Raw genomic sequence first — 24385 nt, 5'->3', positions numbered from 1 at the left:
CTTCTCTTCTCCACCTGAAAAATCAGAAATTCTCAGTCTTTTTTGCCTGTCTTAGTCTGTTTTCCAGGGTTCAGAGCAGGGGCTGAACACATAGGCAACTCCTTTTACATTTGGCTGTGACTTACATTTGATTGTGATAGGCTGCAAGTAACATAGACAATAAACTCGAACCAAACTTTTGTTTTGGTTAAAGGAAAAGAGGCAAGTGATCCCTGATGGAGCAGATGTGTCCCTTTTGGGGTAAAAACCCTTGAAGAAGCTGGAGAGAGTCCAGGCAGGGCCAGAAGAATGCTGAAAGGTCTGAAAAATAGAGGTGGTGGTGGTGGTGGCGGGGGGGGAAGTGAAAGAACTGGGGCTATGTATTTTGGGAAAACAAAACACTGAAGAGAGAAATCACAACCTGTCTTTAGGTATATGAAAATACTACTGCAGATAAGCAGCGGGGGGAAAAATTCTGTTCTCCATAATGAGTCTGATAGGAATAGAAATTTGGGCCTCAAATTGCAGCCACAGAAATTTAGTGTTTCACAAAATGGTGTTTCATAAAATAGACATCTGCATCTGATCATCAGCATAGAGAAGCTTAGGAATTGTTTAGGGTCTATAAGGACACTACGGAGCCTCTGTCACTGGGGACACATGACAAAGGATGGGACAAAACCTTGTCAGAAACCATTACTGGGACTTCTTAACGTATCACACAGGGATAAAATAGTTGGTCCCTTACGGACCCTCCTGATCTTTGTTTGCCCTTAGCCTGTGAACATGATAGCTAGACTGTTAAAAGAATAATGCCAAGAATGGCACCTGCTCACTCTTCTCCTGGCCAGCTGCTGGTTGAGGTTGGAAGGGACCTCTGGAGGTCATCTGTTCAATTGTGTGACCTTTAGTCTGTCCAACTGCATACCCCCAACCATTAGTTTCTTCTTTGGACCTGCAGTACAAACAGACCCAAATGATTTGAAGAGACTCTTCTGGTAAGTCATGCCAGTCAGTGTTAAACCATTCCCAAGCAGTGCTTTACTTCTAATCCACATTTGTCTCATTAGAGGATTCAGTCACAGGAATCTTTTAAGCCTTTTTTTTCACATTAAGTAATCATCCTTGGTAGGAAATCTTATGGTTTAGGCACTTGCTGGTTGTGATTGATTAGACTTTTTTTTCCCCTCTTTCTCTCTAAGTTTAGCTGGGATGTTCTGTTTTGGCACTAGCAGGTTTTCCAGACCTTTAATCATTCTTATAATGCCATTCTCAATGTTTGCCGAATTGGTTAGCCAGGGTGTATGTTGTGGGCAGCTACCTGAAAACTAGGTGAAATCCTGGCTGTTTCCAAGTCCATAGAAATCTCTTTGACTGAAGTTTGTATTTTACAATTTACCCTGCAAAAAGGCTACCGCCTCCCAATGCAAATATATTGGTTATTATTTTTAAAGGTGAAAAAGTGGACACCTAACTATTTGGATGACCTTTTGCTGTGTAAGAGGTGGTGGTATGGTTCTTCTTCGAGCTCAAGTTACGTTGTCCCCAAGGTTGTATTCACAAGGTACTTGAAGAGCCCTTACAAATAAGACAGAGATTTCTACACTACGAGAGTTGTCCAGCAATGAAACAGTCACCTAGAAAGACTGTGCAGTCTCCATGCTTGGAGGTTTTTAAGACTTGGTTAGAAAAATTTGTGACTGAGCAAGAGTAGTGTTGGTGCTAGTCTGGCTTCAAGCTGAAGGCTGGACCAGCACGCTCCAGAGGTCCCTTCCAGCCAGCATTTCTGTGATCCAATGATTAGGTAACACTAGGCACTACCTAATCTCCTATAGTCACCAGGATGCCTCTGCTGAATCCTTGCATTGACCAACACTGGGATTTTCCTTTGGCCAAATTTACTACTGAACAGGTTGTTAAAACAATACTTATAAGGGATAACTCACACATGTGTTACTTTGCTTTTAACTTCCACCAGCTTACAAGTGGGGAGAATTAGTTAATCAGGCCATGATTATGTTATTAGCTGGAGGCATAACAGCATCACTAAAACAGGTTCAAGCTTTTTCTGGGCTTGAGCTCTTGCATTCAGCTTGCCAGAGCATCTGACTGTCTCAGATTTGTTCTGTCAAAACCAGAAATCGTTGCTCAGTACCACTGAGTGAGTATCAGTTGATTCCTAGGCAAAACCAGAAATCGTTGCTCAGTACCACTGAGTATCAGTTGATTCCTAGTCTGTATTAGCAAAAATGATCATTCTTGTTCCTGGCTTTGCACAGAGCCATGTTTCTTTATGCATGCACAGAAGAACTGTCAGTCTGAAACCACCCCACTTCATAAGGTCATTTGAGAACTGAAATCCTGGTGAAATCAAAGGGACGCATGAAAACCTCCTCTTCTGTTACCCCATATTATATCCAATGTTTGAAAGGCACGCAAGACAAAGGAGGAATAAGCAACAGGTAGGGTTGCTTTCTTAACAGCAGCTTTCCTTTTCTCCCCTCTTTCACCCTTCTGGTTTTTTTCTTTCTTCTTTCTTTTCTCATCCTCCTGTAGCTAACCTGCAGAACTGCAGTTTCTGGGGCAGCTGTCTGGTATCATTCCTGTCTCTTGATTTGATGTGACCGAGCAGACAGCATCAAGGGATGCTGGAGAGGAGCCAGGAAAGATCAGGCTCTCGATGAGAAGCTGCAGGGCAGGTAGGTGCTGATAAAGCATGGAGAAGGTGGCTATGAAGGGTTGATTAATGCTGATTAATCCAGAGGCACCACCATCAATCATCCTTTAAACTATCCCTCACTGTCCCTTTTTAAGGGTCCTTGCCACCTCTGTTGTAGGCAGACCTTCATCAGCCATTTGGAGGCATGTGTGACAGATTCTGCACCACCCTGCTCACTGAGGCCACCCAGGAGCATTACTCTCTATGGGGATGTTCAGAAAATGCCCCAAGAGGTGTTTGCTGGAGGCAGAGAAGACCATGTGGAGAAGAGTGTGTTCCCTATAATATTTTAGTTGGTCAGTTTTGTTGCATGTGGTCCAGCAGATCTTGAGTTCAATACGCTAACAGGTTCTTCTGCTCTGTCGTTTCCACCAGAGGTTTCAGATTCTCATGGAACTTTTTGTTGGTCACTCCCTCTTTCCCCTTCTCTTTCTATCACTGCAGTTCATTCCATTCTTATTAAAGCCGGTGGATCCTTAACTAAAACCACTGCTCACCTCCCTGTGGTTCTGTATTTCTGCCTTGAACACAACCTGCAGTCTTCACGCTTAGCCACTTCCTTAGTTTCCTTCCGCTTGTTGTGTTAATCTCCGTATCTATCGTTAAGGCACTCGTTCCTTTTGGCATGCCACCAGACTATTTACTGAAGTTAGGAAAGATTAGATCCACTGATTTTCTGTTGTCACAAAAACCCCCAGGAGCCTTATCAAGAAAAGCTATCAGTTACATTGCCACGATTTACTTTTGATAAACCACATTTTGTATTTTATCCAAATCTCCATTTGCTGCCATGCTTTCAATTACTCTCTCCTTCAAGTGGCGTTCAAAAGTCTTGTGTACTTTTGTGCTCAGATTAACTTGCTGATAGCTGTCTGGATCTTTTTCTTCCCCTCCTTCCTACATATAAAAAAGTATTACATTTGTTGACTTTCGGCCAGATGGTACCACTCCCACCATCCAATCTAAGCACGTTGTTCTCTTTTGAGTGGCTTTCACCTCATATACAAGAGTTTCCATACCCTTGTTTGCCTTCACAGTCAGCCCTGTTGTTGTTCTCAGTTATTCGAGCTAAGTCATTTTCACCATGTGTGATTATACCACTTTGTATTAGTAAAAATATATTTTTACCTCCGAATTGTTGGAGAAGCCAGTGAAGAGAAGTGGGGGGTGGGGCTGCATGTGACTTCCCTTTTTTCAGGACTATGTTTAGTTTTCTTTTGAATTTTAGCACTTTGCATAGCAATCTCCCTTTTTTTTTTCCTGTTGTGGTTCTCTTTTTATTCGTATCACTGAAGACGTCTTCTGCCTAGCTGAGTTGGTCCTGACAGCAAAGGTTTCTAGCAGTGCTCTGAGGTTTTCTGCTCCTTGTACTATAAACATCATTTTCCTTCCAGTCATCAGCCACTCTGCTCAGCTCCTGATCATTCCTAATGCCTGTCTCAGGTTTTATCTTTCTAATTAACTAATCTATTATTTCCCTCATATCCAGTATCCCTAAAGTGAGATTTGAAGCCTTCTTCTTCTTCCCACGGAACAAGGGCCGACTCCTTCCCTACCTTTTTTTCCATCCAAATTCTCTTTTCCTCTCTTGGCTCTTTGCTGGCTGACCAGGGTATTTTGAGGAGAACATGTAAATATTTCATAGAAAGCTGGACATCTGACAGATGCGGACATCAGCATACACTGGCATATGGAAAAGCCCTTTAGAGACATGCAAATGCCGGTAACACAGAGTGTGCAGCATTTAAGGGGTTTTTCTGCCTGCTTTTGTCTATCTTCGGTATAAGGAAGGAATTTTGGGACACAGCCAGACCAACCTGATATTTTTGTTGTGGGTTTTCTATTGTGGGTTGGGGGTTTTGGGGGGTTGTTTTCTTTTTTTCTTTTTTTTTTTTTTTTTTTTTAGCTCGTGACTTGCTGAATGATCTTGAGCTTTCTGCTTGGATTCTCCATCTGCCAAAAGGGGCTAGAGGTGGTACAACCTTTGTAAAACATTTTAAGATCTACAGCCAGTGGCATCACCCAAGAGAGGTCTGGTGATACTGTACTGCTAAGATTTGAGTTTGCCATCTAAGCATTCATTTTCTGTGTCATTTGTGCCCTTTATGGAATCATAGAATGTTTTGGGTTGGAAAAGACCTTCAGATGTCATCTAGCCCAACCCCCCTGCAGTGAGCAGGGACACCTTTAACCAGATCAGGTTGCTCACAGCCCCGTCCAACCTGACCTTGAATGTTCCCAGGGATGGGGCCTCCACCACCTCTCTGGGCAACCTGTTCCAGTGTTTCACCACCCTCATCGTAAAAAATTTCTTCCTTAGATCCAGTCTAAACCTACCCTGCTTCAGTTTAAAACCATGACCCCTTGTCCTGTCACAGCTGGCCCTACTAAAAAGATTTTCCCCGCCTTTCCTATAGGCTCCTTTTCAGTACTGAAAGGTCGCAATCAGGTCTCCCCGCAGCCTTCTCTCATAGGAGAGGTCCTCCAGCCCTCGGATCATTTTTGTAGCCTCCTCTGGACCTGCTCCAACAGTTCCGTGTCCTTCTTGTGCTGAGGGCAAGGTGCCCTTGTATATTTTCCCTTTTAAATATACAAAGCAGAAACATCTTCCCTCTGAGCTTTTTCCCATCCCCATCCATGTTGTTAGCAGGTAAGGAATAACAAGAGAAAATGCCCAGCGCAATAAAGTAGAATTAATTACCTGCCTGAGTAGCCCGTTCATCACGATCTAGTTGCACAGTGGAAAGCAGCTGCAAGTTGACTTTGCTTCAAGGACCGAGGGGAAGCCAGACTGTAGCTAACAGCCAAGCTGGGACAGTGAGGCCATGCAGGAACTGAGGGTGAGATCCTTGCTTCCTTAAAGCCATTGGTAAACTCTTTCCTGTCCAAGCCTTGCCATGTTCAAACCATGGAAACTGCCGGCGGGTTGCTTTGATTTGTAATGCAGATATTTCTAGCATCTGACACTTCACTTCGATCATCTGTTTCACTTGACGCTCAGCTGTGTGCTCAGCAGAAGTGACGATAGTTGAGATGCAGCCCAGTCACAGCATCCTTGCATTCTGGGATCTTGAGTCTTTTCTGAGTGTTGTTAAGAGGAAGGTGGCTGGGGCTGTCAGAGGTACCACATGTGGCCCTCAGGCTCCTGGGAAGACATCAATGCTCTCTTCAGGTGGAAGTGTTGCATACATGCCTGGTTTAGACAGCGCTTGTGTGTGTGTTGTGTCGTATTTGTTAAATTTTCCTGTGTGTCTAACGCTCTTAGGCTCGTATTACAACCTGTTTAACCTGTAGTGTTAAGTCCTTCTTTTCAGCCAGGAAGAGTGGAACCGCGTTTTGAATTATTCCCATGTTTTCATACTGACCCTTCACACAGACCACTCAAAATTGTGCAGGGTGAATGCTCATAGTTTCAGCTCTTGTCTACTCTCTCCTCCCAGAATGTAAGTCCCTCCTAAAATCTCCATCTTTAGTCCATTCATTAAGTCCTGATGAGAACATGTTTCTCTTTATCCATTGCTCAGTTTTACTATGTTCTCAATATAGAATAACCATTGGGCATGGTGAGGGATATCAGAAACAATGGCTGAATCCAGAGCTCTCAAACATAAGTGTAATTAGCAGCTTTCCTCTAGGAGAGCTCTTGACAAGCAGACAGTGGTCTCCAGCATGTTCTGTTCTTCTAAAGCAAGGCTGTCTGTGTGTCCATCCTGGTTTTCCCCATTCTTGTGAATCTTGTTCTTCGTTGCAGCAATGCTCGCTGTGGTTGTCCTAACCTTGCTCTCCCTCACATGTTTTAGTAAGTGACTTGCCTTTTTGCTTCCTTCCATCCTCAGCCAAAGAAGGGAAGGGTGGCCCTGTCCTGGTTTTGTTGCAGGTGGCAGCTCTTGTGCTTGGAGTGGCTCCAAATCACTGGGGTATTCTTGACTCCCTCATTATTAAGGACAATGACTTGATCCTTTGTTCTGAAACACGGCCTAGGCAGGGAGCTCCTCCCAGTAGGCTCTTCTTCCTGGAAAACATGCCTGGATGCTTCAGATTGTCCATGAAAAATCTTTCTATAGAGACCTCTGATGCTTTATAACAGACGCTTTGTAAATCCGTAAAGAACATCCTCACCCAGAGCCTTGTTGACTGAACCACTTCTGCTGCATTTGAAAGAGGGAAGATTCGTTTCTTCCTCATCTCTGAATGAACTGAACTCATCTTTTGCCAACATCTTTGTATTTTCCGTACTCTTCTTTGTAGGTAATCAGTCTTTTGAAGTGAACTCTTTGAAATGAGATGCATTTATAGATTGTTCCAGGCATGTACCTGGATTTCAATAGAAAGCTTTGAATAACGGCACAAACAAGCCCTGTTAGGGGCACTTTCTCAGGATGGGAAGTGATGTATGAATACTAAAATCATCCTGGAATTGGTTCTAATTTTGTGTAATAAAAGTTGTAGAAGGTATTGATTGCCAAGAAGGTTAAAACCTTACCACCAACTGTATTATAGAAAGGCGCTATGGTGACTGCTGGAAGACGTACACCGTAGGAAGGATTATAATATGCATGTCTTTTTTCTTATATTTTATATGTTTCTTGTTCCTTTATCTCCTCCTGGTTGCTCTTGACAAACCTGTGCTCTGACCCAATTTGCTATTTTTTTTTTTTTTTTTTTTTTTTATGGTTGCTGGGCCACAAGATCAAAAGAGCCATGTCCTAAAGTCATTTACTGTTCGGTGAGCTCAGGCAAGTTTCAAGCATTGAGTGCTCCAAATGCTGAATGTGTCCAGCTTTGACTGCTCAGCTGGAAATGCTAAGGCTGCTATGCTAAAGCAAGGAGAGGGCACCCAGTAAACGCCAAACACTCTTTTTCATCCACGTTGGTAGCTGCCACTGAGCTTCAGAATGCCTGCTCTACCTAGGAAAAGCCATGCCTGGGACACTAGCTGTTAGACTGCTCTGTAACATTCCCACTTCTCTGCTCAGTCCTTCCCTGAGTGCATGGAAAAAAACCACCAAACCCTGAGTTTGTAATGAGAAGCTGGGCACTGGAAATGCCTCCCCTCCAGACAACCCTAAAGCTCCAGGTGGAGTTGCTGCTTATTGCAGCTGTGAGGGTTTCCAGAATGAATGGTGGGCAAGCCTGGTCTCAGTCACTCCAGCCCTTGCTTTACTGATGGTGCAGTAATGCTGGATTAACACTGAATTTCTAGACATTCTCAGAGCTTTCAGTTCCCGCAAATGTTAAAAGGAGCTGCCCATGTTGCTAACCAAAACTATTGTTCCTCAAACATGACCGCTGCAGTATTTCTGAGAACTAGAGAACGTCCAGTTTTCTTTATCCAGCTCCCTGGTTATAAATAATATCCAATAGCCAGCCTTTCAGGAGGCTGGTGGGGTCCTGTTTGCCAAAGGTTTTGTGTACACGATGTATGTACACAGCTCCCAGGCAGTGGGAGAGGTCTAGGGGATGATCGAGAACATGAAAGGCTGGAAAGAAACCACAGGGATTTCACTGTTATTTTGATCAAGTTCTTATTTTGTCACAGCCTCTCGTGACACTGAACTGCCCACTTTGGTGCCTGTGGATTCCCCAGGGTGTTGCTCAAACTGCCAGTCTCCCTTGCTTTGGATTTGGGAACCCCTTCTGGTCTACATCCCACCCAAAACCTTACAATCTTCTGGGGCCATCTGAGCAGATCTGAGTCCAGTCCAAATCTTCTTCAGTGTTGTGGCAGGTGGACTTGGTCGGTGTCCAACCTTTAGGTTGGATTCAGGAGGAAAATAAGACTCTGGTGACACAGTTGGAGTGAACTGGAGCAACAGGAGATGCAGTGGAGAGCAGGCAGGGATGTGTGGGGGCCCCTGGGCAAGAATCGGAGCTGGATGGATGGAGGCTTTGTCAGGAGTTAGCATCTGGCCTAGGACAGAGGAGACAGGAATGAGCACAAGCAACTTGCAGGTTTTGCTGACGCCTCTGCTCAGGGCTTTCTCATCCCTTCTGAGCCTTCCACTGAATTAGGTACCATTTCTTCTATGCTCAGCAGTCAAGATGTGGCTACTCAGGAGATGACTTGGTGCTGGATGGGCAGCAATTCAGGACAGGATGAACAGGTTACCTGCACATTCTTCTGAAGCCAAGTAGCTTTTTTGAACAACAGCATTTCAAAGTTAATACATTTTTTTTAAAAAACAACCATCTGTAAACATATTTGAGCACTTGCTAGTCTTTTTCTGTCAGCTTCTTGATAGGAATCCTGCCAGGTACTATCTCACGTCTGCTGTTGGAGTACCCTGGGGAAGGATAGGACTGTCTGGAAGGGAATCATTCAGTTTAGAGGTGAGCCCAGGTCTGTGGGTTTTCTTATTTAACTTTAGATATCTGTAGCATAGACTTCCATCCCTCTGCCAGTTGCCTGAGGCTCCCTGGTTGAAGCCGTATAGGGTAAGTTTCCTCTAACCTGTTTTAAACAGTTTCTTTAGTTTGAAGTGACTCATGTCCTAAAAGTGCCTGCTCCTCACTTCAGGTGAGGAAGGATGATCAACGTGCAGTAGGCAGATGTAGATGTGTTACACATTATAGACATGCACTTTTGACCCAATGGATCACCAGATCATGTTTTGAGTCCTGGGGGTCAAGCAGTTCTAGATTTGCATATCCTTTGTATTTTTGCTCTTCCTGTAATTGGCCAAGCAGAAACTTGGGAGGTGAATTTCCTCCAGAAAGTTTGTTTGGCTTAGTGGTTAAGGTCCTGAGCAACCTATAAGAAAAGGAGCAGAATTTTCTTCAAGCAGGCTCTGGTCCTTAGACCTGAACGTAAAAGGAAATTAAAAGCAATCAGGGACCTCCAATTTCTACAGAAGTCAGGTAGTGGAGTCCCCTTTTTTCCTTCCTTTGCTGCCCCTGTATGCTCTTGGGATAATCACTCTCATTCCTTATTTTTTTTCTCAACCGTAACAGAGATATTCTAACACTTTGCTCTTTGCTCTGAACTGTAGATCTCAACACCACTGATCTCAGTGTTGCAGCGTCCCTCTATTTCTGCAACAGCCTGACTTCAAAACCTTCCTCTGAGCTTCAGAAAAGGAAATTCATACTTACCTACTCCAAATGCTAACTTGAAGTAAACCGTTAAATGTGCTTATCCAGCCATCAGAGCTGTCTCCTACTCAGTTGTGAGAATTTACTCAAGTGCTGCCTCTCTTTTAATCACTGTGTGTCATTACTCCAGTGCCGGGGCATCACTTCTTCCTTCAGACCCGAATTCAGCTCTGCTTTCCAAGACAGGCATATACAAGCTTGTCACTAAGGAGTTAAGCAACACAGCTGCTCAGCTTCCCTTTCCTTCTGGTTCTCCAAGCTCTTTGCAAAACACTCTGCACATGTTTCCTTGATCTTCCAACCCCTCACACAGAAAGGGGACAATCAGAATAAATGAAGTCTCCGTGCCTCCAAGCTGCTGGATTGATTTGGCCAAGTTGCCTTTGTTTAACAGGGCTTAGATGAGCTGGAAAAAAAAAAAAAAACCATCTGCTTTCCTTGTCAAATGATAGATCTGTTATTGGCATGATTATATTTGGCAGAAGCATAAAATGGAGTGGTTTGAACAGCAAAGTGAGAGTCAGGATACGTGGGTATTTGCCCGGACCTCTTTTATTTGGAAAAGTCTCCTGGAGACACATGCTGCTACCTGTGCTGAGAGTCCCTTGCTGCTGGCCGGTTACAGAGTAGTGTATTTACAACATGAGTAGAGGTCATGGCAGAATATAGCTTGTCTCTGCTTAAAAAACATTGGTTTTGCAAGTCCTTCTTTATTGATCCTGCAAAGGCCACACAGGGTGTTTGGTATGTTTTGAACTTGGTCTTATCTCTCAGTTTACGTCTATAATACTGGTATCTAACATTCACTCCCCCATGCTCTCCTGGCATATTTTTAACATAATTTTGGATTCTTAGACAAAGGTCCTTTAGAACAGCAAATAATTATAATACTCCATAAATACTTTCTTTTTTTTTATTCTCAAGACCACGAGAGATTTTGCAGCTTTTACGATTGACAGTGTTATTGTTGGAAATTGTGTTACCCATCAGTGTAGTAAAAATCCTGTGTTGGTATCCTCCTTTGGTCCACTCTCTTTGCTTATTCTTGGACTTGTACACAGAATTTTTTTTTTTTTGCTTAACTGGAGGGTTTTTAGGAAAAAAACTGCATTTTCCTGAGGATGCCCAAAAGGAAGAAACTAAAAAGAAACTGAAAATTTAGTTTTAGGACAGAGCTGAATGAAGTTATGGGAGAAATCAAAGCCAAGATTGTTGCATAAGAAGTTCCTTCAGTCCTATGTTCCTACAAATAATGAACATAAATGAAAGCCGTTGGACTGAAATTAATGGTGAGCTCTTCTGACAACTACCCAGAAGTAGGTCCTTCAGGTTATGCTACTGAGGCTTGAAATAAGACCCGCCTGGTAAAAGCTTTCATTTTCTTTGCTGTCCCCAGGAAAAAGGCTTGAGAAACCCAATCTTGACCTAGAGCATTGACTGGAGTCATGTTATAGAAGCCATAGGAAGGCAACTGATGCTCTTGTCTTATACCATTACTGCCTTCACAGAAGCTATGGGAAGGTAGTACTGGTATAAGAAATTTTCATTCGGATAACTAGAAGTGTATCTGTGTGTCACTACTGTGTAGGCTCTGGGAGCTGAACAGAAATGGGCAAGGGATGTGATTTCATCATCTGTAGGCTTTTCAATTCTACTCCTTCCCTGTTTGACTCCAAATCCTGTTATCACTGTGGTCACTCTAGTCCCCATCTCTGCTGGATTCTCCATAGGGTGAGCTCCAGGTGAGCCTAGGAACGCTGTGGGATCAGGAGAAAGGGAGGAACTGAGGCTCACATTGCTTCTTGTGGGCCCATACTCCTGCTTACCTGCAGCTGTGGCTTCGCTTTGAATCCCACCTGCCCTTGAGGAGTGGCCGTGTGAGCAAAGGAGTTGGCCCATGGTTAGCCTGGCCCTGCTGATGGCAGACAGCATAGATGAGACTAAACATTTCTGTGGCTCCTTCAGCCTGTGACAATCCTTTGACTTGTATTTAATTAAAGAGTGTACAGAATGGCTTTCTTTGCAGTAGCAGACTGTGCAGTAATCCTCTAACAATTGTTGGGATCTGGCGGGAAGGAAAACTCTCATTAATAAAGACTTTGGGGATCACGCCGCATGAGAGTTGCTGCAGACTTCAGAGCTGCAGGAAATCACATCCAGAAAAACATTCCCTTTGTCTTTCTGCTCAAGTCTTCAGAGTGTGTGTGCGGGAAAAACAACCCCTGACGTACCCACCATGATTTTCACGTTATCTTGGGCATGCCAGGAGGGCTTAGCGAAGGAGGGGTTACTGAGTTTCAGCTTCACCCGCAGTGGGTATGCCCAGGAAGCTGGGTTACTGTTCACTACCTGATGTTAATGTGAGCTAACCAAAGCTGGTCATGCTTTCCCTTTATCTACACTTTTTGGAGGGGAAGTGTGAATTAGTGTAGTCCTCAGCCCCATGTCTGCGTGGCCAGTTGCCCACTGCAGTGAAAGATGCCAAAGCACAGAATCTCTGCCTTTTCCACAGGAAAAAAAAAAAGAAAAACCAAATAAAAGAGAACAACACAGGAAAAAAACCAGACCTGGAGAAGAAGTAAAGTGAGTTTGTACCAAGCAGTCTATAAAATCTACTTCAAGCTTATCTAGGAGGAATACACAAAGGAAAGAGAGTTATTTAGCCCCTCATCCCAGGGAAGATCCCCCTTGGCAGGCAAAACTTGCAGCTCTCAAGGGGTCTTTTCAGCCGTGAGCTGGGACGTAAATTAAGGCAGCTGAACTTGTTGCCCTGCTGACTCTCATGCCAGCTGAGCTGATGACCTACCAGCAAAGAGAGACACACTTTTCTGTTTCCTGATGTTGCCCAAAACTGTGCTTTTTAATTTATTTTTTTAACTCCATCTGCCTTTGTTAGCTTATAGCAATGACGGCTGTGATATGTGAGGGTTATTAGTGTTATCACTAGGGAGGTAGAAGGAGGGTTGCTGTGATTGTTTGGGTTATTTATTTACTTGTTTAGTTAATGTGGAAAATGAGCCATAAACTATAAGGCCTCCAATGTGATTCTGTTTTTTGACCTTGATGATTCAATTAAAGGTCTTCAGACATTAAATTCACACATCACTGACCTTCTCCAGCTAAATAGTAGGTATTTTAGTTTGAACTGGTCCAACTCCAGTCAGTGAAGTAGTACGAAAGCCTTCAGGGCTGATGCTCGCTAGCTCCCTGTGGAGTAGAAGGAATGGTAAAAATAATTTCAGATTAAAATATACAGCTTTTACCCAGCTAAAATGAAGGAAGATGTGGCAGAGAGAAGGTGAAATACATCCCACTCTTTGTTTGTTTATAGAATCATAGAATCATTTAGGTTGGAAAGGACCTTTAGGATCATCAAGTCCAGCCATAAATTAACCCTGCCATCCCACCACTAAACCCTGGCCCGCAGCACCTCGTCTGCCCGGCTTTTAAATCCCCCCAGGGATGGGGACTTGACCCCTTCCCTGGGCAGCCCATTCCAGTGCCTGACAGCCCTTTTGGTAAAGAAATTTTTCGTAATGTCCAACCTAAACCCCTCCCCAGCTCCGCTGCCCTTCTCTGGACACGCTCCAGCCCCCCCAGGTCCTTCGGGGAGGTAGGGGCCCAACCCTGACCCCAGCATTTGAGGGGTGGCCTCCCCAGTGCCCAGGTCACTGCCCTGCTCCTGCTGGCCATGCTATTCCTGATACAAGCCAGGATGCTGTTGGCCCTCTTGGCCACCTGGGCACCCTGCTGGCTCATATTCAGCCGGCTGTCAGCCAGTCCCCCCAGATCCCTCTCTGCCAAGCAGCTTTCCAGCCACTCTTCCCCACGCCTGTAGCGCTGCATGGGGTCGTTGTGACCCAAGTGCAGGACCCAGCACTTGGCCTTGTTGAACCTCATACGATTGGCCTCAGCCCATCAATCCAGCCTGTCCAGATCCGTCTGTAGAGCCATCCTGCCCTCAAACAGATCAACACTCCTGCCCAACTTGGCATTGTCTGCAAACTTACTGTTTGTTTTCTTTTAAGTATCTAGTAGTGTTCTAGAGAGCTTAATATATATGAGGTATCTGTTTCGGGGTTGGCAGACCTAGGATTTACATGGGGCCGTGCCCCTTAGAATGAAAGCTGTTGGCCAAGAGGGATGCCCTAGGACATCTCAGCTGAGGCTAGATACCTCTGTTTGGGAGACTAAATCCCACCTCAGTATCTGGCTGTGCTTGAAGGAAGTGGGGATCGGGCATCTAAATACTCCTTCAGTCAATGGAACCACCCACCTTGCTTAAAAGCTTGCAGCAAGTCAACACCAGCACCGCAAATGCTAAGATCACCTGTATTTTGGTGGTTTAGCTATTGGACACTCTTTTTCCAGTGGTTTGCCTAATATAAATGTCTTTGCTCTTGAACTGGATGAAAAAAAAGATGAGCTTTTAAAAATTACATCTATAACCAAGTTTACCTGGATCTATCACGAGCCCACTTTCCAGAATACTAACAATGAATCGGCCTCAGGTTTATTTTTTTTTTTGAAAGGTGGTGAAACATTTACTCAAAAGTAAATACTGGGCCATTGAGGTAAATATACAATCGACCGATTTATGTGTGCATTTCTAGTGAAGGGAAGATGCAGAAGTGAAGTACTTGCTGCGGGCTTGGTAGAAAATTTGCTACATAAAAAAAAAAATTTAAAATATGTTATAGAAGTACACAGTGCTTTGCCAGCCCTGATCAAAGTTAAAGCTGTATGAATTAATTTATAAAGTGAAAACTTGAGTTATTTATAGATGTGAGATGAATTTGGCAATAGTTTAAGTCCAGAGAGTTAAAACTTTTCTTTGAAAATGTCAGAATGTTTTGAAAACATTTCAATCCTTATTTTTACAGCAAATGTTCTGCAAATCTCTCACGCTTCCCCTCACGCTTTTTTAAGGTTAAAATAAAAAGACAAGAAGCACTGTAAATCAAAACAAAATGAATCTATGGTATTTTAGATGAGCCAAAATAAAATTTCCTAAGAACTGTTTCCCTCTGGGAAAAATAAACATTTGAGTACCAAGACTATGCCAAATAATTCCCCTCCCCCCATGTTTGTTTTTTTATTTTTAATTTGACTAGAAGACCACATAATGAATTGTTTATACTCTACTATGAAAGCCCATTCCCAACCAAAAGGAAATTACAGACTGAACAAGATATGGGGTGAAACAGGGAGAGCAGGTTGGGTTCTTAAGAAATGGTGAGAATAAATTTAATGGGCTAAATTATTTTATAATTCTAATCCAAAGGACAATTTACATCAAACAATTGTTCCTTCAAAGAATTTCTGGGCCTTCTCTCTTACAAAGTTGTCTGGCAAATACATGGATAAAAAATAGCTCACATATTTTGAAACAAGACATGAAAAGATCTTCTTTTTTCCTTTCTCTGCCTATTTCCGATGAAAATACATGCTTTTTCCAAAATCCAGCAAGAGTGAACACTGATTCTGTGACTTCTTATAGGCAAAGATTCATCCCTGTCCTAAAAATCTGTCTCTGAAGTTCACCCGACTCATGTTTTTTCCTGCATCGCATTTAACGGCAATGGTACAAACTCAAGCCAAGACTTCTGCTCTCTTCGCATCACTTCCCTCTCACCGTCTCTTTGCAGCTGAGTTTCTGAATAGGTTTTTCCCCACTGAATGCCCTTTCCAGTCTCTTCGAAAGAGATGGGGGGGTTGTGCAGCACTGTGCGTAGTGGGACCTCAATTTCTGCTTGCAATTGCCATAGCAATGAAGCAAGGTCTTCCCTCCAAGTTGAGAGCATGGTGGTGACGAGGGGACACGGTGTTATGTGACCCACTGTCCAGCTCCTGGTTGCTTTTTTTGGAGTGCAAATTGTCATTTGCACATTTTATGATTGAGGCAGTTCATGAATTGCATGTTGTATGGAGTCCACGATTAATTACCTGAACATTTGTAGCCCCTGTTGTATTACAAACACAATATAATTAGGTCTGACTGAGGAGAAACCACTTGGGGGAAAAAGTCTTGTCATTGGTAATTTCCTCCTTTTTAGCTCCTTGATCTCCTAATCTGCATCAGAGATTTTGTTCTCATTTGATTTGGTTTTTGTTTTGCTTTGAATTAGCATGAGCCAGGAAGCAGGCCATGTGAGAGCGGCGGGAATAAACTATGTGAGCACAGATCCCACTGCTCTTGGCATGAATATTAAAACTGCCATCTTCCTGCCCTAGATAGCTGTTGGTGTTAGGTTAGTCAGGCAGGGTTCCCGGAGCATAAAGAAACAGAATTGCTCCTGCTCATCAGAAAAAAAAAATAGGTTGGTTTTTTTTTTTTAAGGAATGCATGGGGGGAAATGCTCTTTTTTTCAGCAGGCTCTGGGTTACACTTTCTGACAAGCAAACATAAAAGCAAGCTGGATACATACCCCCCGTGTGCAGTGGCCCAGGAGAGCTCAGACGGCCATGAAGCCCCAGGAGCACATCTCAGAGGATAGATGGGGTTTGCTCACGCTCTTCTTCTCTGCCCTTTCTGCAGGCGTCCAGCACCCGGCCAGAGTGCAGCATCATGCAAGAGATTGAAGAGGAGCGCAGCCAGTGCTTGGCAGAGCTTATTGGGGATAACCAGACTTCAGGTATGGGGACGGTCTCTTCTCTCCCTGACCTGCAAGCCAACATCACCCAGCCTCACATCTTCCTTGCCCATACCATTTCTCATGCCTTCTGCTGCTGGAGCAGGGCAGTCACTCCGGCTGATGTTGAACTCTTACATTAGGAGGGGGAGAAATAGGTACTTCCAAAGTATGACTCAGTCAAACAAGAGTCTGAACAGCTCGCTGGGGATCACTCCCTGCCTCCCAGCTGCATAAGGCTAGCTTAGGTGTCTCAGTGTGTTTCATCAGAGTCAGTCATCCATCTCTTTGAACTGGAAGTGCCTTAACCAGTTTTCCCCTGGGATCTGAAAACCTAAAGTTCTCATAGGCCTTGGTTTGCTTCAAGGGAAGTCATGGTGACATTCTGCTTCTGTTGAACTGCCCTCCCATCCCCGTGCCAGAATTGCTCTTGTCCTGGTGGCCAAGCAGAGGAAGAAAGGGTGTGCTCCAAGGCTGCAAGGTATCTATGAAGTTGGGCCAGGCAGCCAAGATCCTCTCCTTGTTCACATGACATGGAGCACACACCACATCGGGCAAGCCCTCCTGGAAGGCTCTGCAGTCCCTTTAACCTACTCCCTGCTTCTGTGACCAAGAGAGAAGGGTCAGGTCAATGATGGCTTTGCTTTCCAGCCTCCCAAGGTTTCTCCACTGGCCTCAGGCAGCAGTCATGGAACGGTGCCACCTTCAAGGAGCAGGCATGGCGCACCATCCATTCTGCACATGGGGTGCCAGAGCAGTAAAGAGGCTGCGGGATGTGGCTGTGACTGGAGCAGCTGCAAACCAACCTGTGAGACAGGACATGGGTGGGCAATGTTGAAAAGTTCTGTGCTAATGCAAGTCCCCAGTGGGCAGCCTGCGAAGAGCTTGGGAGATTTTGGCACAGCCACCCATGCTCTGTCCTAAATTGTAGACAACAGTGTGGCAGTGAAAGAAAGCTTTCGGGTTTGGTGCTGTCCCTTCCCATCCTGTCCCATCCCATCCTGCAGCAGTGCTGTCAAAGCCTCATGTTGAGGCATCGAGTTGGACTTCTCCCTCTCCAAGTGCCTCTCTCAAGTTACAGGTCCTGGTTTTGTGAGTAAAGGAGATGTAGGGACCAGTAGTAGGCTGTCAGGCTCCAAAACCAAGGGATCATCCCACCCCTTCCCCCAGTAAAGTGATATTGCTGGGGGAAGGGGTGGGAAGATGCGTATCCTGCTTGATCTTTGCATCTCATCTCCCAAAAGAGGCAAAGTGGAAGAGGATGTCTTCTCATCCTCTCTCCCTTGGCATTGCTTGCAGTTAGGCTATGGACTGAAAGACTCTTCTGCACAATACCACTTAATGATAGAATAGCATCCTGGGGACAAGATGATCCCTGGAGGAGCTTTACTGAATGCAAGGATAGCTTTTGGCCCCTGCATTTATCTACTAAGATATGGTTTTCTTTGATTTGGAGACTATTTCATGTGTCCCTTTACAGTTAAATGGAGCCATTTGAAGAAATGTTCTCCTGGAAAGGATAAAAACGTTCATCTGAAAGCCCACTAAATGCTTCATTTCATTTTCATGGGTATTTAAAGAAATTCAATTAAATACAGTACATTCAAAATAGAAGAATAAATACTTGAAATGTTAATTTTTTTTTCTGCTTTTTCAAAGTGATTTTTTTTTCATTGGAAAGTTTAATCCAGAACCAGTTTTTTTTTTCTCTTCACTGAATTAAACCATTGAAAATATTTTTCCCCATTCTGATGTAAAAACACACGCAGTCATGTTGCAAGCCCTTAATGCCCAAGCACTAGCAAGTATATAAGAAGCCTTCAGAGTTTGTTTTTCATAATGGAATGCTGAGATATTGGATTGGGATAATTCTGCATTTTCACTGGTCACTGCCCATATTCATTAAACGGGACTGATGGTTGAGAAATCACAGTTGTGAGCACTATAACATGGTTTTTGTCCATGGAGACAGTACCTGCTACTCCTGAGTTAATGTCAGATGTCATCTGCGTATGTCTGCATGTCCTGGGTAGAAATGGTCATTGATGACACCGGTGTGGAGCAAGAGTGTGTAGGGACACAGCGGGCGTCCAACCAGATTTTATAATGCCAACTGTGTGGAAAGCAGTTGCCATCCATTGGCACTAAAACGTCAGCAGGTATGTAAGGGTCAATACCTGACTCAGCCAGGCATTCGTGGCTGCCCTTGCAATCCACAGAAAGAAACCGGCACCCCTGGCGTGTTGGCTCTCAAATGGGTGACAATGGGTGAATCATCTTATGGAGACATCTGCTCTGAAAGTGGTGTGGAGAGGTAACTTCAAAGCACCTGCATGGCATGTGTTTCCCCTTGGAGTATCCAAGGCACAGCATGTATATATGGTAGAAAAAGTTGTTTTTCTGGAGGGGGGCTCCATAACTCAATAAATGTAGCTGAGCACAGCTGCAAAATAAGACTTTGAACTTTGGTGGTCGGAGGCGAAGGGGAAGTTTGGTGGGGAGAAATCTTATGAAGGTGATAACATGAGATCATACGAAGGTGATGACTGTTTAGACTGAGTGTTGCTGGAAAGAAAAAACCCTCGTAAAACTCCCAGGAAAAATCTAATTTTAACACGGTTCAGTCAGAAGGAGAATGGAAATCAATTGAGATTCCCTGCCATCTGTAATGTAATACCTTGATTTATAGCCAGGTAGGTGTATTGCCTGCTACACATTCCACATCCTTTTAGCAAGAAGAAAATCACTTGAGGTTTAACAACCGATTTGTTATCCTTTCTAATTAAATGAGAGGAAATAAGGAAACACACCATTTCGGTACAGTCTGGAAATAAAGCTTTGTTTAGAAGCCATTATGAATAGTATTGATCAGAGGGGCTTAATCACAGATGTAATTTGATGTGTCAGATAGATTAGTCACTTATTAAGAACACCTGATGGTGGTGCTGAGATTGATGACCAGGATGAGCAAGTAGATTTCCACCGATAAACAATAACATCTGCCTTAATGTATTTTGTCTTCGAGCCCCCATTCCTTAGGCTGGGTGTATATGCACGGGTGAAATCGATCCCTTCTTTTCAAATGAAACCTCGGTGTTTTCAGTGCTGGTAGTAGATGCCAATTGCTCTTCCCCATGTCAGCTGTTTATTATTAGCAGGGTGGGAGACTCTCTATTCCCTATTAGGAGTGTGATTTGGTATCGGTGAAATTACCCGCATTTGAGGAGACTTTAGCAGGGGCGCAGGAGAGATGTGGGGGTCGCAAAAGTGTGACCACCTCTGATGTGAAAGGCTTAGCTTTTCAGCACAGGAAGGGCTGCAGGAGATGCAGCTAGGGAGAAAAGAGCAGGGAAGGCCAGTTTAAGCTGGCAGTGTGTACACAGGAGAATAAAACGGCTGTGAGATCAAAGTCTGGACTTTAAAGGAAGTTTGTAACCATCAGAGGATACTGAACAGCCTTTCTGGAGGTCTGCGGGGCAGGAGTGTTTTATTGACTTCATGGCAGAGCTTGCCCAGTTTATGGAAGGGTGTGTAGGACGCAGTTGTGTATTGCAGCAGAGGATTGGGTTTCGTGAGCAGGCCTGCCCTTGCAGCCCTCTGCCCTGTTATCCTTTTACCTCCACGCTGAAATAACCGGCAAAGATGTAAAGTGACAATTGTGGTTCAGTACAGAAGCGGATGCCATGCCATTAAAGTCAAGACTGAGTAGACTGAGACTGGTTCATTTCACACGGGCAAATAGCTGTTGCGTGGGGATGGCTTTTGGTGAGGGGCTTCTTTCACTCGATTTTAGGTAGCTCTAATGTATTCTGGCCAAGCGTAGGCGTTTCTTTTAGGATGTGATGAACCATGTGCAGATTGTCTTGCCTGTTGATGAGATCTTCATTTGTTATGAGGGGATTCTTAGTGAGCAGCTTACCTGTGTGGGAAATAACCACACTTTGCAGATGATTCCTGTCCTGGTGTTCACCGGCCTGGAGGGGATTTGGCCAAATGAGGTCAAGTCCCAGTTCCATCATTAGGAGTGATGAATCTGTTCGTTCACATACAGAACTGCATTTCAGGAAGCTAAACTTTCATTTGGGTATTTGTTAGATAATCTTCCCAGCCCTTTGGCCGCCGAGGAGTGCTCACAATATAATTTGAGGCATTCTTCAAAACATCTTCTGAAAAACCTGTTGATGTGCCAGTGGCAGGATTCTTCCCTGCTCAGTGCAAGGGGTGACGTACAAAATGCCTCGTCTCAGCCTCGGTGCAGACTGTGTTCCTCTTTAGGCTCCACTCAGTGGGGTTGCTTGCACCATTTCTGTGAAGTGATACAGAAGACTTTTAGCTGGGTTTTGACGTGTTTTAAAATGAGGTTTGGTTATTCCTCCTCTTATCACACAGAGGAGGAGAAAGTGCTGCTGGATTGCATCACACACAGATGTACCCCAGTGCTGGATTAGTGAAATCTGTAGTTTCATTATGTGCAAGGTGTCTGGCTTTCCTTGCAGAAAATGGGCCGTTCTCCTGGCAGGCATGGCTGCGATGCGCTAGATAAAATACCATGAATGACACAGAACACGACTGCTTGTAATGACATCATGCAAATGTGAATCATTAGCTGGGGATGCCTTAATTTCCCACCCTAAACATGTTTTAATCCTACTCCATGCTGGTCTCACAGTTGGTGTCTCTGCAAACTTTGCCTCACTTGATGTCTGTAGATTATTGCAACTACAGCAGCGCTCTTGGTGCAGTTAAGGTGACTCCTGGGTCTCTTGGCCTTACTTTTCCTCCTTTAAAATAGAAATGTTAATATTTTCCTATCTGTCAGGGGTAAGGTAAGGACAAACAAACTGAAAAGCATCCAGCTATTTTATGATTGGGACTTAACAAAAGTACTGTGGGTAGACAGAGGAATAGGAAACACGGTATTTTGGCAGCACCCACAATTTAAATTCACAGGAAGCTACTATATATCTGGGTAGAACACCCCAAAAGAGAAAATTCATGTCATCCAGGTTAGGTTGCCTCTTCTCTTTCTCCACCTCTCTTCTCCCAGATAAATCTGTGCATAGTATCATACATCAACCTGCAATGACTTTGGGTGCAGATTTTTGGGGACGATGTTTTCCCAGGAGCTTCTTAGGGAGTTCCCTGGGGATGCTCAAGTCATACCTAACATATACAAAGCCACATTGCCTTATATGCCAGTGCCAAGCAATGCAGTGGTGTAACAGGCGTGCAGAGGCAGGAGCTCAAGTCCTGACAGTGCTGGGACATTTAGCTCAGCAGCATCTCGGTGCAGTTACACCACCAGTGACTCTGCCGCACTGCTTTCTGCACCATCGGTGCGCTGTAAGCAACCCGTAGCAGGTCAGGTCTGGGGGTTCAGCTGCATCGTTCAAAGTGTTCCCAGGTCATCCCAAATTCTCAGCAGCCAGTGGCTGTGGGAGTCCTGCCTGGGCAACTGCAGGATCAGTTCAGCCAAGGATCCCAGGATTTGAATGCCTTCAGCGAGAGCTCTCTCTACTGCCCTGCTGGACAAGTATGATGAGAAGTTTTTGAGAACTGCTTTGTAGATGGGAGTTTGCACGCTGCCAGCAGCCGCTGCGATAGCAGGCTGCAAGCTGCCCAGTAGCTGCTTGGGCTGTCTTCTGTCCCTTTCTTCTTTGCTCTCTGGCTGTACAGGGCTGCTTCTCTGGTAGCATCTCCCACCACCGCAGTGTCGAACAAATAAATAAGGCAATTCCACAACCTGGGGTTCTCCAAGGCACTCTGTAGTTTTAGGAGCTTATACGAAATAGAGTTCCTCAGTCCCCTGCGTTACTTTGACAATGCTTACGAACATATTTCAAAAGTGAAAAATGCAATCCCAGCCCCACTGAAAACCAGGCTTTTACTCCAGATGCTTTTTCAGCCAGGACATCTGTGTGCAGCACCATGAATGCTTAGCTGATAATACAGTTAACAGCAATAGGGAAGCTCTCCCAAGGGTTAGGAGGAGAGGATGGCTGAAGGAGGTTTTGTTTTCGAGGCCCACAGATGGTGGCACATCTCTATGTGAAGCGTGGCTGAGCTCCTCAAGGCTTGCTGCAAGGCAGGTCTCACCACCGCATTGCTTCTTGCTGACTTCCGCTTGCTTCGTTTATGTAATGAACTCAGAGCACAGAGGGGTTGGGTTTTTTTGATTTTGTTTTTAAGAAAGCTTCACCTCCCCATGGCTCTAGTTTACAAACAGTTCAACTTAATCTGAAGCACCCAAATAAAATAAAAAACACCTAAACTTCTCTTTTTTTGTTAAAAAGCCAAGAAAAGCAATCAGGTCTAGGTCGGTTGGCTGAGCTCATTATCTGTTTATCCCATTATTGCTAATCAAGTCGCTCTGCAATCATATACTCTTTCAGAAGCAGGAGACATGTAGAAATGGCAGTTGAACAAGGTACTGTGATTCGTGTTTGGGTGGGATGAGCAGCTCTGGAACCATGCTGCTGTGCAAGAAGCATTGCATCGTATGGTAAACAGCCTTCATGGAGAGTGGTGGGAACATCAGGCAGCACTTGGGCACAGGAATCCTGGCCCAGTTTTGGAGTTTACTTTAATGGCATGGAAGTTAGAGTATGAGGGAAAATATTCAAGAACAGAGAAGGGAGACCTTGAAACCACAGGGGACTCCTGACACCAGAGCCTGATGCCCTGAGCAGGTGGGATGCAGTTTTTTGCATTAACGTAGTTCCTTGCCTTAGTGTCACAAAATCACTAAGGTTGTCAGGGACCTCTTGATATCACCTAGTCCAAACCCCTGGTTAAAGCACAGTCAACCAAATCAGGTTGCTCAGGCCCATGTCCAGTTGGGTTTTGAATACCTCCGGGGATAGAGACTCCACAACCACTCTAGACAACCTGTTCCAGTGTTTAAGTAAGTATGTTAACAGGGGGGAAAAAAATCTTATGTTTAAATGGAATTTCCTGGGTTACAGTTTGTGCCAATTGCCTTTCTGTTTCCTTTGCTTTCCCCTGAATGTTATCAGATATTGATATAGATTGATAAGATCCCCCTGAACCTTCAATGGTTGGACTTGATCAACGGTTGGACTTGATGGTCTTAAAGGTCTTTTCCAACTTAAATGATTCTATGATTCTATGATTCTCTTCTCTAGGCCAAACAGTCCTGGCTCTCTCAGCCTTTCCTCATGGGTGAGACGCTCCAGTCCCTTAATCTTCTTTGCAGCCCTTTGCTGGACTCTCTCCAGAATGTCCATGTCTCTCATGTACTGGGGAGCCCACACTTGGACCCAGCACTCCAGACAATTCTCACCAGCACTGAGCAGAGGGGAAGGATCACCTCCCTCGACCTGCTGGCAATGCTCCTAATTCAGCCCAGGATACCATTCACCAGCTTTGTGGCAAGGGTACTTTGCTGGCTCATGTTCAACTTGGTGTCCACCAGGACCTCCACATCCTTCTCTGCAAAGCTACTCCAGCCCGTATGGGTGCATGGCATTATTGCTGCCCAAGCGTAGGACTTGACATTTCCCTTTGTTGAACTTCTGTCACTTTATGGTTTTTCAGGACTTTTTTTTTTTTTTTTTTTTTCTCCAAAAGGGAAGATCTTCAGCCTGGTTTGGATCCTAAATTCTTGCAGAAGTTAAGTGTAAGTGAAACGAGCTCAGAACTTCACAGCTGGAGGCTGTCAGCATCCCACAGAGTCAAACTAGCATTTAGTGTCTCTGTTCCCCACAGTTCGGTAGCGTGGAGGTAGCTGAGATGATTTTCTAAGTGTCAGTGAAAATTGCCAATAGCCATCAAGGAGCTGCTACAGTCGAGCTGCTTCTGATACCTAAAGTACTTCAGCACTGCACTTTATATTTGCAATCTAGACCTGTCTGTGATCAAAAAGACAGAAAAGTGGAAAACTTAAAAAAAAAAAAAAAAAAAAAAAAGGGCCAATCCCCCCCCCAATGCCTGTTCATTCTCG

At 44.4% G+C, this 24385-nt stretch overlaps 1 protein-coding gene across 1 annotated transcript in view; it reads left to right on the top strand.

Moving 5' to 3' along the window:
• The first annotated feature begins 15919 nt into the window (after positions 1-15919).
• VIPR1 (vasoactive intestinal peptide receptor 1) overlaps positions 15920-24385 on the top strand; it is a 75802-nt gene continuing 67336 nt past the window's right edge. The window contains exons 1-2 of the mRNA XM_035899624.1: positions 15920-15964; positions 16329-16425. Of these exons, the coding sequence (XP_035755517.1) occupies positions 15920-15964; positions 16329-16425 (142 nt within the window). The remainder of the gene's footprint in view (positions 15965-16328; positions 16426-24385) is intronic.

This window comes from Egretta garzetta, unplaced genomic scaffold (assembly GCF_000687185.1).
Source record: "Egretta garzetta isolate BGI_Z169 unplaced genomic scaffold, ASM68718v1 scaffold117, whole genome shotgun sequence".
NCBI classification, from domain to species: Eukaryota; Metazoa; Chordata; class Aves; order Pelecaniformes; family Ardeidae; genus Egretta; species Egretta garzetta.
Note: the sequence above shows the minus strand (reverse complement) of the source record. Positions and strands in the feature narration are given on the sequence as shown.